This window comes from Phacochoerus africanus, chromosome 1 (genome assembly GCF_016906955.1).
Source record: "Phacochoerus africanus isolate WHEZ1 chromosome 1, ROS_Pafr_v1, whole genome shotgun sequence".
NCBI lineage: Eukaryota > Metazoa > Chordata > Mammalia > Artiodactyla > Suidae > Phacochoerus > Phacochoerus africanus.
Window position 1 is genome coordinate 220879449 of NC_062544.1, and position 16305 is coordinate 220895753.

The 16305-nt window shown below is 36.5% G+C and overlaps 1 protein-coding gene across 3 annotated transcripts in view; it reads left to right on the forward strand.

Moving 5' to 3' along the window:
- The window catches only part of GSK3B (glycogen synthase kinase 3 beta), a 227803-nt gene that overhangs the window by 175143 nt on the left and 36355 nt on the right, over positions 1-16305 (forward strand). For all 3 annotated transcript variants that reach the window (XM_047791405.1, XM_047791390.1, XM_047791399.1), the window contains exon 8: positions 7386-7481. In XM_047791405.1, coding sequence (XP_047647361.1) covers positions 7386-7481 — 96 coding nt within the window. The remainder of the gene's footprint in view (positions 1-7385; positions 7482-16305) is intronic.

The window sequence follows — 16305 nt, forward strand, 5'->3', positions numbered from 1 at the left end:
GATAATGCAAGGATGGACCTAGAAACTATCATACTAAGTGAAGTTAGTGAAAGACAAACATCATAATGATACCACTTGCATGTAGAATCTAAAAAATGTATACAAAGAACTTACTTGCAGAATGAAACAGATTCACAGACTTTGAAAAACTTGTGGTTACCAAAAGAAAGAGGTGGTGAGGGCAGAGATGACCAGGGGTTTAGAACTGACATAGGCACACTGAAGTATATGGAATGATTGGCCGGTGGGGACCTGCTATATAGCACAGAGGACTCTACCCAATATTCTCTGATAATCTGTGTGGGAAGAGAATCTGAAAGAGAATTGATGTGTGGGTATGTATAACAAAATCACTTTGTTGCACAGCAGACATTATCACAACCTTGTAAATCAACTATACTTAATAAAACATTGAAAAAATGAAAAAAAATATGGAGTTCCCATTGTGGCTCAGCGGTAATAAACCCAACTGGTATCCATGAGGACGTGGGTGTGATCCCTGACCTTGCTCAGTGGGTTAAAGATCTAGGGTTGCTGTGAGCTGTGGTATAGGCCAGCAGCTGCAGCTCCAATTCAGTCCCTAGCCTGGGAACTTCCGTATGCTGCATGTGCAGCCCTAAAAAGCAAAAAAAAGAAAAAGAAAAAAATAATTGATAATGATTATGTCATTGATTCCACTTACTACTTAGTAATTAAGTTTCTTAAAAGTCACAAATATCCACATTTTGACAGTAAGAAACACAGTTAAATCCTGACCACCCATTATAAGTATAATTAAGAATCTGGAGTCCCGTCGTGGCGCAGTGGTTAACGAATCCGACTAGGAACCATGAGGTTGCGGGTTCGGTCCCTGCCCTTGCTCAGTGGGTTAACGATCCGGCGTTGCCGTGAGCTGTGGTGTAGGTTGCAGACGCGGCTCGGATCCCGCGTTGCTGTGGCTCTGGCGTAGGCTGGTGGCTACAGCTCCGATTCAACTCCTAGCCTGGGAACCTCCATATGCTGCGGGAGCGGCCCAAGAAATAGCAACAACAACAACAATAACAACAACAAAAGACAAAAAAAAAGAATCTTTTTATATTATAAATATTCATCAGAGCGATTATGTGGCACAGTGGGTTAAGGATCCAGCATTGTCTCTGTGGCAGTGTGGATTTAATCCCCAATGCTGCACAATGAGTCAAGATCTGGCATTGCTGCAGCTGTTGTATAGGTTGCATCTGTGACTCGGATTTTATCCCTGGCCCAGGAACTTCCATATGCTGTGGGTACAAACAAAAAGTATGTTGGGGGGGGATTGTTTCCCATTGTAGTAAAAAAATTTTTCGTATCCATGCAATAGTATATATTGAAGGAGGATTCTAGATGTGTAAAAAATGCTTAGATTAAAAGGTCATAAATATTGAATCTTAGTTAACTGTATGTATGTGGACATGTACTCATGTCTGTAACTGACTTTCAGATGCATCAAAAAATAAGGTTAGATCCATATATAGATAGAAGGATAGAAATGTGATGTACCAAATATGGTAAAATATTAATTATAGAATTGAGGTAGTTGGTATAAGAGGAGGTGTTTTCCACCATTAAGGAAAAAGACAACTTTTCTCCTGTTTGAAATTTTTCATGTATAAAATTTTGGATAAATGTTTAGCTCTAAGTGGCTGTGAGAAAATGAGTTCAGGGAGAATATGGGAGTGAATACACATATGCACACATAGTATATACCTTCTTGCTTTCATGTAAAATTATTAAAATTTGTATATTTATCAAACCTTATGTATATGTCGTATGTTTCCCAGTTGTTTTATTGTATATTTCACAAATTTACTTCCACTGGGAATAGTCTTAGGTTATAATAAAAAACATGTAAGAATTAGAACATTCACTTCAAGGAGCATCCTACCTTTTCATTACACAGTGTGTAATTATGGGAAAATCAGCAAAATGGCTAAGTTCACATGATATCCATTCACCCATGCAGTAAAAGGATGCATTTACTAATGGACAGCATACAGTCCTCATTTCTTTTGGCATTCTTACTAGTTTGTAAGGAGTTAGGACCATGCCTTGTATTAACAAAGTAATGAATAAATATAAGAAGACTACACACACACAAAAATATTTGAGTGGGCATTTCTTAAGCATCATTTTGTTTATTGTGAAACATACTGTAATACAAAAATATATTGAAATATATTGTTTTAAGCATAATAATAAAGTGAATATCCATGTAACTACCATTCCTGCTAAGAATTACAATTTGGAGTTCTCTTGTGGCACAGTGGGTTAAAGGATCCGGCATTGTCTCTGTAGCAGCCACGGTTGTTGCTGTGGCGCAGGTTGGATCCCTGGCCCAGGAACTTCCACATGCCACATTTGCAGCCAAAAAAAGAATTAGAGGAACTACTTACACTCATACCACTCACTCTTGCTACATCCACTTTATTAAGCTAAATAATCTGCTTGATTTTCCTAGTGAATATACCCTTGCTTTTGATTTAGTTTTTCTATCTAAACTAAAATGTAAGTTTAGTGTTGCTTGTTTTTAAACTTTATGTAAGACAGTTATAATGTATGTATTCATTATTGAATGAAAACTTAACCGCTGCATGAGATTCATCCATAAGGTATGTGTTGCCCTAGTTCATTTATTTTCCTTGCCAATTAGTTTACCATTGTATGACTATATCACTATTTATTTATTAATTCTATTTTTGAATTTGTGCTTTTGTCTACAATGTTGTATATATACTCCTTAAAATGGGATTAGTGGATTGTATCATCATTGAAGGTATGCATTTTTAGATAATTTTTTCCACATCATTGCTGTTATTTTTCTTTCTTTCTTTCTTTCTTTTATTTTTTTATTTTTTTCCCTGCTGTACAGCATGGGGATCAAGTTACTCTTACATGTATACATGTTTTTTTCCCACCCTTTGTTCTGTTGCAATATGAGTATCTAGACATAGTTCTCAATGTTACTCAGCAGGATCTCCTTGTAAATCTATCCTAAGTTGTATCTGATAACCCCAAGCTCCTGATCCCTCCCACTCCCTCCCTCTCCCTCTGGGCGGCCACAAGTCTATTCTCCAAGTCCATGATTTTCTTTTCTGTGGAGATGTTCATTTGTGCTGGATATTAGATTCCAGTTATAAGTGCTATCATATGGTATTTGTCTTTGTCTTTCTGGCTCATTTCACTCAGTATGAGAGTCTCTAGTTCCATCCATGTTGCTGCAAATGGCATTATGTCGTTCTTCTTTATGGCTGAGTAGTATTAGTATTCCATTGTGTATATATACCACATGTTCCTAATCCAATCATCTGTTGAGGGACATTTGGGTTGTTTCCATGTCCTGGCTATTGTGAATAGTGCTGCAATGAACATGTGGGTGCACGTGTCTCTTTTGAGTAGAGTTTTGTCCAGATAGATGCCCAAGAGTGGGATTGCAGGGTCATATGGAAGTTCTATGTATAGATTTCTAAGGTATCTCCAAACTGTTCTCCATAGTGGCTGTACCAGTTTACATTCCCACCAACAGTGCAGGAGGGTTCCTTTTTCTCCACAGCCCCTCCAGCACTTGTTATTTGTGGACTTATTAATGATGGCCATTCTGACTGGTGTGAGGTGGTATCTCATGGTAGTTTTGATTTGCATTTCTCTTATAGTCAGAGATGTTGAGCATCTTTTCATGTGTTTGCTGGCCATCTGTATGTCTTCCTTGGAGAACAGTCTATTCAGGTCTTTTGCCCATTTTTCCATTGGTTGATTGGCTCTTTTGCTGTTGAGTTGTATAAGTTGCTTATATATTCTAGAGATTAAGCCCTTGTCCATTGCATCGTTTGAAACTGTTTTCTCCCATTCTGTAAGTTGTCTTTTTGTTTTCTTTTGGGTTTCCTTTGCTGTGCAAAAGCTTTTCAGTTTGATGAGGCCCCATGGGTTTATTTTTGCTCTAATTTCTATTGCTTTGGGAGACTGACCTGAGAAAATATTCATGATGTTGATGTCAGAGAGTGTTTTGCCTATGTTTTCTTCTAGGAGTTTGATGGTGTCCTGTCGTATATTGAAGTCTTTCAGCCATTTGGAGTTTATTTTTGTGCATGGTGTGAGGGTGTGTTCTAGTTTCATTGCTTTGCATGCAGCTGTCCAGGTTTCCCAGCAATGCTTGCTGAATAGACTTTCTTTTTCCCATTTGATGTTCTTGCCTCCCTTGTCAAAGATGAATTGACCATAGGTGTCAGGGTTTATTTCCGGATTCTCTATTCTGTTCCATTGGTCTGTCTGTCTGTTTTGATACCAGTACCACACTGTCTTGATGACTGTGGCTTTGTAATATTTTTTGAACTCTGGGAGAGTTATGCTTGCTGCTTGGTTTTTGTTTCTCAGGATTGCTTTGGCGATTCTGGGTCTTTTGAGGTTCCATATAAATGGATTGTTTGTTCTAGTTGTGTGAAAAATGTCACGGGTAATTTGATAGGGATTGCATTGAATCTGTAGATTGCTTTGGGTAGTATGGCCATTTTTACAATGTTGATTTTTCTAATCCATGAATATGGAATATCTTTCCATTTCTTTACATCTTCTTTGATTTCTTTGATTAAAGTTTTATAGTTCTTGGCATATAGGTCCTTTACCTCTTTGGTCAGGTGTATTCCGAGGTATTTGATTTTGTGAGGTGCAATTTTAAAAGGTATCGTATTTTTGTATTCCTTTTCTAATATTTCATTGTTAGGATACTGAAATGTGACTGATTTCTGAATGTTAATCTTATATCCTGCTACTTTGCTGAACTTATTAATCAGTTCAAGTAGTTTTGGGGTTGAGTCCTTAGGGTTTTCTATGTATAGTATCATGTCATCTGCATACAGTGACAGTTTGATGTCTTCTCTTCCTATATGGATGCCTTTTATTTCTTTGGATTGTCTAATTGCTGTGGCTAGGACTTCCAAAACTATGTTGGAGAGCAGTGGTGAGAGTGGGCATCCCTGTCTTGTTCCAGATTTGAGTGAGAAGGCTTTCAGTTTTTCTTCATTGAGTATTATATTTGCTGTGGGTTTGTCAGAAATGGCTTTGGTTATGTTGTTATTTTTTTTTTAGCACTTAAAAGAATCAAATGGGAGTTCCTGTCATGGCTCAGTGGTTAACGAATCCGACTAGGAACGATGAGGTTACGGGTTCGATCCCTGGCCTCACTCAGCGGGTTAAGGATCCAGCGTTGCTGTGACCTGTGGTGTAGGTCACAGACGCAGCTTGGATCCCGCATTGCTCTGGTTCTGGCATAGGCCAGTGGCTCCAGCTCCGATATGACCCCTAGCCTGGGAACTTCTACATGCCTCAGGTGCCTCCCTAGAAAAGACAAAAAGACAAAAGAAAAAAAAAAACAATCAAATGGTGTTGCATTTAGGGGGCAGAAGTATCAAAAATTTCACTCTCTTTTTTTCCCACTCATTTCCCTTTTTCCCAATATGTACACACATACACACTTCATCAAGGGTCTAGTACAGAATGTAAGGGCTTGCTTTATTATTTAAAAATAAAAGCTAAGTTAAGATTCCTTTTAGCCTTCATATTTTTTTTAAGTATGGATAATTCCTGAATTATAAATGTCTGATAGCTACATCCATAGAGACCAGAAATTTCCCTTCCTAATTATACGTTCTCTCTCTAAAGCTGAAGTTTGACTACAAGAAGGAAAGAAAGTTGTATAGCTGGAAATATAACTGGAAAATTTCCTAGTACCTCTTTATAATGCTTTCCTCCACCCCCTCACAACCTTTGATCTTCTTTCTGTCACTATAGGCACAAAATTTTCTAGAATTCCATATGAATTAAGCTATACAATAGATACTTTTTTTGGTCTGGCTTCATTTGCTCTGTATGGTTATTCATTTTCTTTTTAACTGAGTAGTATTCCATTGTATGAATATACTACCATTTGTTCGTTTACCATCTGTGGACATTTGAGTTATACCCATTTACTGGCAGTTGCAAAAAGATACTATGCACATTAGTATCCATGTCTTTGTATGGACACATTCTTTTGGTTCTCTTGGGTAAATACCTAGGAGTGAGAATGATGACTATATATTTAACTCTTTAACAATTCCACCAGAACTGGATGAGAGTTTCAGTTGCTCTACATTCTCACCAACACATATTATATATATATAAAATCAATCCTTTTCATTTTAGATTTTTAGTAGGTGGTTATCTTATAGTTTCAATTAGCATTTCCATAATGGTCAGTAATGTTGATCATCTTTTCATATGCTTATTTGCCATCTCTGTGTCTTCTTTGGTGAAGTGTCAGGTCATATCTTTTGCCCATTTTATTGCATTGTCTTTATTGTCTGTAATTCAAACCTTTTTTGAATTATAAAGAGTCTTAGTGTATTCAAGATACAAGTCCTTTGAATATGTTTTGCAAATGTTTTCTCAGTCTTGACTTTTGTTTTCTTAAAAGTGTCTTTTGAGAAATAGAACTTAATATTTTAAGTTCTGAAGTTGTAATGAAGTCTAGAGAATTAGAAACAACTCTTACTTTGCCCTGATTATTCACCACAAATCAAGTACTTAATCATTACATTCTATTCCTTCTGTGAAGTTATGCTTGAATCGTAAATGACTTGATATTTTATTTCAACAAACTTGTTTTATACCAGGCCCTAGAGTTATAAAGATGGGTCATAAATGCCATCTTTCTTTAAAGTGCTCCTTTTATTATTTGATGTTTCTTCCCATCACCTGTTTTGTGCAGCCACATCCATATATTTTCCTTGTCTAGTGCCTAATACAGCTCTGGAGTCAATAAAGTATTTGATATTTTCATCTTGTATTATAGTTAAACTTTTTGCCACACACAAATATGTAAGTTTTTCATAGAGGAAACCTCTTGTTCTTTGTATCCTTCATACTTCATGGTGTGGTTCCTGGTACATGGAGATACTCACTTAATATTCAGTGATTGAATGGGGTTATTGATGACCATGTTTGAATAAGAGTCTCATATTTATTCATTGCTAATAAAACTTTTGGCTTACTTTACTAAATGGATAAAAGATATTTTCATTTCACATGCCGTCATTGCAATGAATTGTTTTTCTAGACAAAATGAAGATACCTGATTTTTACTTGAATATTTTGGAATTATCTTTATTTTACAACCCTGATTTAACACTATTATTATCGTAAAAGTCTGTAGAGGATAGTGTAGCATGGGTTCTGTAGTCAGAAATTAAAATATTTTGTAACGTTTGCTTTATTTAATGAGTTACATATTTTACAACTTGGGAATTCCTTTTTCTGGAGAATCCAATACATTAAAACATAAAGACTATTTGAAAGTGTGAAGAAAAATATGACAATAACATGCTTTCTTTATGCAGGTCCTAGGGACACCAACAAGGGAGCAAATTAGAGAAATGAACCCAAACTACACAGAATTCAAATTCCCTCAAATTAAGGCACATCCTTGGACTAAGGTAAGTCAAAAAGAGTTTTTTGAAAGCACATTAACCAGTAGTTAACTAGTATTTGGATTTCTCATTGTTCTTAAATTAAACTATTTTGAGACTAGATAGCTGCCAGAGTAAAAAGTGCAATAGCACTTCTGCACATAAAAGTAGTTGTGTAGTTGTACTTCAGTTTTTCATTGACTGCATATAGTTTCATCCTCATTGACTTCCTGTAGAAAGTTTCCAGCTTGGGTTTTTATTTATAGGGCGAGGGTAGTACATATATGTAGCAGTCAAATAAAGAATTTGATTAGGAGCAGGATCCTGTATATAAATTTTGGCTACTTAAAATTCAGGAGTAATTTCTTTACATAGAGGTGCTTATACCTTTACATAGAGGTGCTTATACCTTTACATAGTTAGGGGTTCAATACCATATGGCATATGAAGATGTACATTTTATATATTTTTTTATTCTCTTTTTAAACTATTAATACAGAGATCTTATTGTAGATGGTTTTTTTGCTTTTTAAGGCTGTATGTATGGCATATGGCAACGCCAGATTCTTAATCCACTGAGTGAGACCAGGAATCAAATCCTAGTCCTCAGAATACTAGTTGCGTTCGTTACCACTGAGCTACAACAGGACTCCCTATAGATGGCATTTTGTGTTTTTCTTCTCATTTACTTTCCTGTTTGTGTTTTGGGAACAGGAATAAAATGATGACTTGATCTTACTAAGAGCATACATTGAAAGCAATTGATAGGTCAACAGGATGTCACTAGTCATTGGAAATGCCTAACCTCAACATTTAGATGGAATCAATTCTAAGAGCATAAGTACTAACTTAGAAGAAAACTTTTTATTTTTTGCTTTGATACTTAATTGAAATGATTTTAGAGAGATTTTATGAAAAAGATGTTTTCCTATCAGTTTGATTATGAGCTTGTATGCAGAAGAAAAAAGAATCTCAATAGGGTTTATACTAGAGTGGATCACTCATTTTACAGATTCCCATACTCTAGCTAAACATACCGAATGACTTATACACGATTCCATAGGTAGCTGTGACAAAGCCAATAAGAGGTGAAGTAATTTATAGCCATAGGTGCAATAAATTACATCCCAGATTCGAAGTATCTCTCTCTCTAACTTGTATTATGATGCAAGTTATTTTCCTTCAAGTTATCACTATATTCACTTCTCTTCACCTCACCTTCAGATAATCCTCTTCTTACTAATAATTTATTATTTAGAATCAAAGACCTTAGTAGTATTTTGGGTGCCAGAATTATAGATTGTAGCTTTCTCTGATCAAGATAGTTTCCTCTTTGATCTTTTTAATTACAGTTTGTTTTGACTCTGGATCAGAAGATATTTAGGGTCTCTCACTGGTTCTAAACTCAGAGAATCCTACATGGTCTATTTGGATTTAGAGGCTGCGTTGCAGTTTACATCCAGCAAAGTTACTCCAAGTTGAAGTGTTTATAGTAAGTGATTTGTAGTATACTATGATTTCAGCCATGTTAAAGGGAAACAAAAAGCAAAGAAAATTCGGTGTATTGAATTAATACAGGGAAATACCCCAAAATGCCAACAGTAGGTTGGGTAAGAAGAGTGTAGGTGATTTTATTTTCTTTTTCTCCTTTTCCATATTTCCATATTTTCTTTAATAAAGCATGTTATTTGTTATGAAGAAAGAAAAGTAAAGAGTTCCTGTTGTGGTTCAGCGGTGATGAACCTGGCTAATATCCATGATGCAGGTTCAATCTCTGGCCTCGCTCAGTGGGTTAAGGATCCAGCATTGCCGGGAGGTATGGTGTAGGTCGCAGACATGGCTCAGATCCTGCATGACTGTGGCTGTGGTTATTGCCAGCAGCTGCAGCTCCAGTTTGACCTCTTGCCCAGGAACTTCATATGTCATGGGTACAGCTCTAAAAAGTGGAGGGGGTGGGGGGAAGAAAAAGAAAAGAAAAGCTCTTTTGGGTTTAATCTAATCTAAGTATTCATCACATGACCCCCTGATACAGAGTTTGTGAGCAACATAATGCTGAAATGAAGGCATGAGATCTTATTTAGCAGCCCTTATCCTTTTTTTTTTTTTAAATCAAGACTGCCACCATTATTAGTTTGTGTCATATTCTGCATTTTCCTCAAGGAATGATCTATTATAATTACCAGGCAACAGAAGATTTGTGATGAATTTGCATACTTTGTACCTTCCTTTTCTCTTGTGCGTTCTTGATGTTTCTATATCACACGCTAATGTTTTTCAAACTTGAATAATCTATACAAAGCCCTTTTATTTGGAGTTCCTGTTGTGGTGTGGTGGAAACGAACCCAACTAGTATCCATGATTAGTGTCCATGAGGATGTAGGTTCCATTCCAGTCCTCGCTCAGTGGGTCAAGGATCTGGCATAGCCATGAGCTGTGGTGTAAGTCACAGACACAGCTCGGATCCTGAGTTGCTGTGTCTGTGGCCTAGGCTGGCAGCTCTAGCTCTGATTCCACTCCCCAGCCTGGGAACTTCCATATGCCTCAGGTATGCCCTCCCAAAAAAAAAAAATCCCTTATATTTGTTTTACGTGGGTTTCCATTCCTGTACCATGTGTAGAATAATAACTCAATTCTCCCACCTTCTTTGTCTCTTCAAATGCCTGTGAATTCTTCATTCATATATGTGACGTAATTTGGTTCTCACTTGGTACAAATGCATTTATTGTATAATTGTACATTTATATCACTTTCTCAGTGCACAAATATAGGTTGGTGTTATTGTGGTTGTAAACACAAAACCAAATTTAGACTCAGAAATTCCAAACCACTACTTTGTCATCTAGATGATCCAGAATATACTCATATTGATTTTTAAAAATTAGTTACTATCAAAATGAAAATAAATTTTAAATTACTAGAAGGATCTTGTTCCCCTCTCCCTCTGTTATGATAGTGGACACCAAGTTGAGGAAAGCTTTCTTTTGCTAGGCAGCCAGTGGAGTTATTTTTAAACATACAAAATGTTGTTCTCTAGAGAGCTTTTTTCCTTTGATGGGCAGGTAAATGGCAGTTGGAGACCAAAAGCTACTTTGTTTTTATTGAGGTTTTTTGTTAAAACCCACTTTAGCCCTGTTTCCTCGAAGCTGTGAGCATGTAAACCTTTTTTACCTGTGCTGTAGTGTATGTAGTACAACTATTTCCCCAGAACTGGGAGTTTTAGTCTCAAAAAAGTAGGCAGACATAAAAATCAAGAACAAAAATGTCTTCTGTGGAAACATTGAGGTGAGAGTATTCAGATATGTAAGATAGAAAGCAGAAGAACAAAACAATGAAATGGTCTCAGTGTGATTTGTGGCAGAAGTCTTGAGAATTTAGAAATCCAGTAAAATGCCCTTGACTATTACTTAATGGCCAGCACAACCTAATTCATTGAAAAAGCATTTGTGGGAGTTCGTGTCATGGCTCAACGGTAACGAACCCGACTAGTATCCGTGAGGATGTGGGTTCAATCCCTGGCCTCGCTCAGTGGGTTAAGGATCTGGCATCACAGACACTGGTGTAGGTCACAGACACTGCTCAGATCCCACGTCGCTGTGGCTGTGGCATAGGCCAGCAGCTGCAGCTCCAATTAGACCCCTAGCCTGGGAACTTCCATGTTCCTCAGGTGCAGCCCTGGAGAACGAAACAAGAAAAGAAAAAGCATTTGTGGTTTAAGTTGTAATGGAAATATGTATTAATGTTTTGAAACAGGGACCAATACTGTGAGTGAGTGTGGGGAGAAAAAATACCTCCCCTTTGGTGAAAGCTGTATGCCTAAAAGAAAAAAGCCAGATGGGAAGCAAAATGAAGTGATAACAAAAGTAAATTGAGATTGGAGTTTGGTTGGAAGAAGAGAGGAAGCTTAAATTCTGCATTTAGTACTTGAAGATTTTTAAATGACAGCTTTGTTAGGCATGAAGTAAGGATCCAGTTTAAGCACTGCTCCTACTGTTTGTGACTTAAGATTTTTTCTTTTGCAAGGTAACAATTAGCCATTGTGTCTTTTTCTCCAGATCCTTTTGAAAATAAGGTATGCATATAAAAGATTATTTCATTTTAGTTTAGAATAAATGTAAAGATTGTACCTCCAGTGTAGTTCTATAATTTGTCCTTTCTATATCCACTGCCCTGACTTTAGTTTAGACCATCATCATATTGTAGAATTGTTAAAAACAACCTCCTACCTCCTAACTGATTGCCCTCCTTCCTATCTTTCACATCCCTATTACTGTCAAAGTTAGCTTTCTTAAAACGTCCTCTTGGAGTTCTCTTGTGATGCAGCAGTTTAAGGATCTAGCGTTGTCCCTGCTGTGGGACAGGTTCAATCCCTGGCCCAGAAACTTCTGTATGCAACAGGTACAGCCAAAAAAAAAGCACATGTGATACTGTTACTCCTGTTAAGTTTTTTTCTCTGATTCCTCATTGCCTTTAAGAATATTTGATGTACTATGCCCATGGCAAGAGTCCCAACTGCATGTTCCTTCACACTCTTTACTGTCTGGGTTTGGATGACAGATTATCCTATCACTCTGTTCCTAATCATTTCTGCTTTTTCTTTCCAGGAAAGCAAGAGATTTAGTTCTTTGTCCTGCTTTTAGTTTTTCTTGAGGCATCTAGTCAGTTAACCAGTCTTTCCCAAGGTCTTCAGCTCTTCCACCCATAAATGCATATATTTAGGCAATGAATTTAAAAGCTTAGTATTTAGGGAATTCCCATTGTGCTCAGTGGCTTAAGAACCAAACTAGAATCACTGAGGATGCAGGTTCAATATCTGGCCTCACTCAGTAAATTAAGGTGTTGCCACAAGTTGTGGCATAGGTCAAAGATGCACTTGGATCCAGTGTTGCTGTGGCTATGGCTTAGGCCTGCAGCTTCAGCTCCAATTTGACCCCTAGCCCAATAACTTGGATATGCTGCAGGTGCAGCCCTATTAGTGCCTAGGTAGGGTGGATTATGGGTTTCTAATAAGGTTATATTGTAATAAGTATGAAATAAATATATGTTCATTCTCTATTTTGAACCTGATTCTGTTAACATTTTTGTTTAAAAGTTAAAACAAGTATTCCCCCTTTATTCCAATAACAGACAATCCTGTGAAGTTGGGTAACACAGATATCTACATATTCTTTTAGAGTAATGGAATTCATAAATGATATCTGGTTAGTGGAAGGAAGTAGAGAAGAATCCCAAGGGAACTGAACTATGGCTATTTAATATGTTAGCTACATATGAGAGAGGTGTCCTGTTCAGTTTGAAGGGATCATGCAGTCATGCTGAATTTTTTGGTCTAATCAAACTATTCACTTAATTGTTCCCTAGAGAAGCCACATTCATTTCTGCCTCTTGCTAGTGTCTTTTTTTCACACTTAGAATGTTCTTCTTTTCTCCTTACCAAGTCTTGACCTTTTCTCAAGACCTCAAATCTCACTTCTCCTGTGAAAAATTGTCTAATTATACAAGCTCTACACGATTATTCCCAGTGCATAACTCTAGTAGTACCAACCACATCATACAATATGTATTATAGAAGCTTCTGATTTCTCTTTTGTAATAGTAATAATAAAATGAATTTCAATTGCCTCAAAATGTTTGTTGCTAATTTTTTGGCCTACATGATAGTCTGCTTAATAGTTAAGTGTCTGTAGTATATGTGAGGACCATGGCTCTTTGGTTAAGTACCCCAAAAAGCATTATCTTCAAAAATCCATCCTTACATACTTGATTTCTTAGAACATGCTATAAAACAAACAAATACTAGTATTTCCAACTAGCTAATCAAATAAGCAGGAAATTGACTTCTGAGGACATTTCAGCCATCAAAGGAATCAGACCAACTGAACTAGCTATTATTTTCTGTTATCCTCTATGCTTAAAGCTAAACAACAACAACAACAAAATATATATATGTATGTATTTTTTTAAGACTCTCTTCATAATCCTTTTTTTTTTTTTTTTTTTTGCTTAAGCCTTTGAATACAAGATTTTTCACTTGGTAAATGTACCTATTTTTACTATAGTTTCACACATTACCAAAAATGCCTTTAGAAGGGCTTAGAAAGCACAAAACAAAAATTGCTGTTCAACTTTTTTTTTCAGGTCCACTCTACTTTTTCTGGTCTTTCTTACCTTACTTGTTTTGCTCACATGTATTGTAGAAAACATAAAACTGTGTTGGCAATTTCTCTTGGTTCCTAAGCTTACCATCCATTTTGTTCAATTGCTTAGGTAATCAATTTCTGTATTATTACTCAACCCCCTCTGCCTACTATTCTCCACTAATACATTATCAACTGTCTCATAAATATACTGTGTTCTCTAGCATCTTTGTTAGTACTGGAATAATCACTGCTTCTCTAACATCCATTTTCCCTTGTGAATAGACCTCACTTTTCTATTTATACTGCTTTACTCTCATTTCTTTGAAAACTCTTGCACATTAAAATCCAGGTACTAAAGGAGTTCCCATCGTGGCTCAGAGGTTAATGAACCCGACTAGGACTTGGGTTTGATCCCTAACCTCCATCAGTGAGTTAAGGATCCAGTGTTGCCAGGAGCTGTGGTGCAGGTCACAGACATGGCTTGGATCCCATGTTGCTGTGACTGTGGTATAGGCTGGCAGCTATAGCTTGGATTGGACCCTTAGCCTGGGAAACTCCATATGCCATGGGTGTGGCCCTAAAAAGACAAAAAAAGACAAAAAATAATAAAAAAAGACAAAAAATAATAAAATCCAGGTACTAGAGTGGTTAATTCATATGTGAGAAGAAAAATACAAAAAAGAAAAAATACTAAGACATAAGTTTCAAGATCATTTGTGGGGAGTAGAGGATGGAGTTGAGGGTGTATTGAAAAATAAGACAAAAATCCATCTTTGACTTAACCATTTGTTTTTTTTTTTGTTGTTTTTTTTTATTCTTAGGACTCAACCTGTGGCATATATAAGTTTCCAACTAGGGGTCGAATCAGAGCTACAGTTGCAGGCCTACACCACAGCTCACAGCAATGCCGGTTCCTTAACCCACTTACGAGGCCAGGGATTGAACCCTTAACCTCATGGATATTAGTCAGGTTCATTTCTGCTGAGCTACAGCGGGAACTCCCTATCATTTGTTCTTTAAAACACTTATATATAATTATTACTGTGCTGGATGCCATGAAGAATGCAAAAGAACTAAAATATATAGCCCTCCTCTTTGAAAAACTTAGAAGTGAACTAACTGACTCAATTGATAAAAGTATTGAATAGTGTATAACCATATATTAACTATGTGCTATGGGTGTTCAAAGGTGTTTCACATGCCATAGGTATTATAAGGAAGATCTCCAGTGTGGGTGATGGAAGGGAAAGGTGATAGGGACTGGGGAGAATGGCAGGGTGGAGACTGTTGAAGGAGGATTTGGATTTGCTTCAATGTTGATAAAGTTAGGAATTGTTGTAACTCTAGGGGACTGTCCCTTAAGATAATAATGTATGAATGAAGGGAAATATTCCTGTCTTCTTAGGTCAACCTGACTATAGTAACCATTTTATGAACAATGAAAGATTAAATTGGATAGTGGACATTTGGTAAATCATACTTCTATAGAATAGTTTTATCAGTAAATGAGGTTAGAGGGACAAATGATGTTGCATAGTTAAATGCTGATATCAACACACATATGATATTCCTGTGTGTATTAGAGCTCAGGAAAACACCATAAAAGCCTATTAGGTGATGCAGGTAAAATTTATTGAATGCTGGCTCTGTCATGGCTAAGGAAAGGATGTCTGTGTTTCTTATGAATTATGTACTGCACATGAGCACTTTAGTGAACTTAAGTTCTTTTCTTGGTTAGTTAATGCTAATCAACAAATCCATGGCATTGTCTCACTTTTAGTCCTGTATTTAGGTTTACAAATTGCAAATAATCTTAGGTGACTAATACATTACTTGAGAGCCAGTAGTGGGGCTGCCCTTCATGAGTGTTCATGGTTTATCGGTTTTTAACATTGGATGCTAGTGTATTTTGTGTATGTATTGTACATTTATCACAATGAAAACTTGGGAGGAGTGGCTCTTTGAAACAGGCACAGCACTTGTTCTACATTCTACTTAGATTAATTATCATTGCCTGTAGGCATTTTTCTGTTACTCTTTTTGGCCGTTTAATACAGTGGAATTGTTGAGAGCTGATGTTATGAGATTCAGCCATAGGCCGTGATGTGGTACATATGATCATTTATAAATGGTAATTTTAAGGGGCTTAAGATTCAGTCATAATAATTAGTTCCAGGTTGAAATTTGATGTTTGATAGCAAAAATTTCTTCTAGGACATGTTAAGGAGAAAATTGCCTCTGTTCTTTTTAAGTTATCCAAATGCAAATTTATTTTGAGTAGTTCTTCAGTTAAGGACTTATTTGCATTTGTTCAGTACCACAGAGACTTTTTTTTAAATGAGGGTTTTTTTTTTTTTTCTTAGTTTCTTCTATAGACTAGTATTTGTGATGAGAGTTTGTTTCAATTTAAGAAAATGAGTTGCTGCATAGGTGAGGTAGTATTTGAATCGCTTAAAAGTTCATGTCAGTGTTTTGGTTCTTTTCAGTTTTTCCTTTCTCTTTTGTTTTCCTTCTTTTTTAAATTTCTTTATTTTTTGCTTTGTTCTGTTTTGTTTTGTTTATTTACTTTTGGTTTTAGTTTTTACAGAGGGTGTTTTGGGCTCTTCATGGCCTTGCTAACATTCTTGGCTGGCCATATTTAGTCTGCGCACTAATTGTTAGTTGGCCCAGTCCAGTCTAACTCTGTGCTCTCAGTTTTTTTAGTCTGGTTTTCT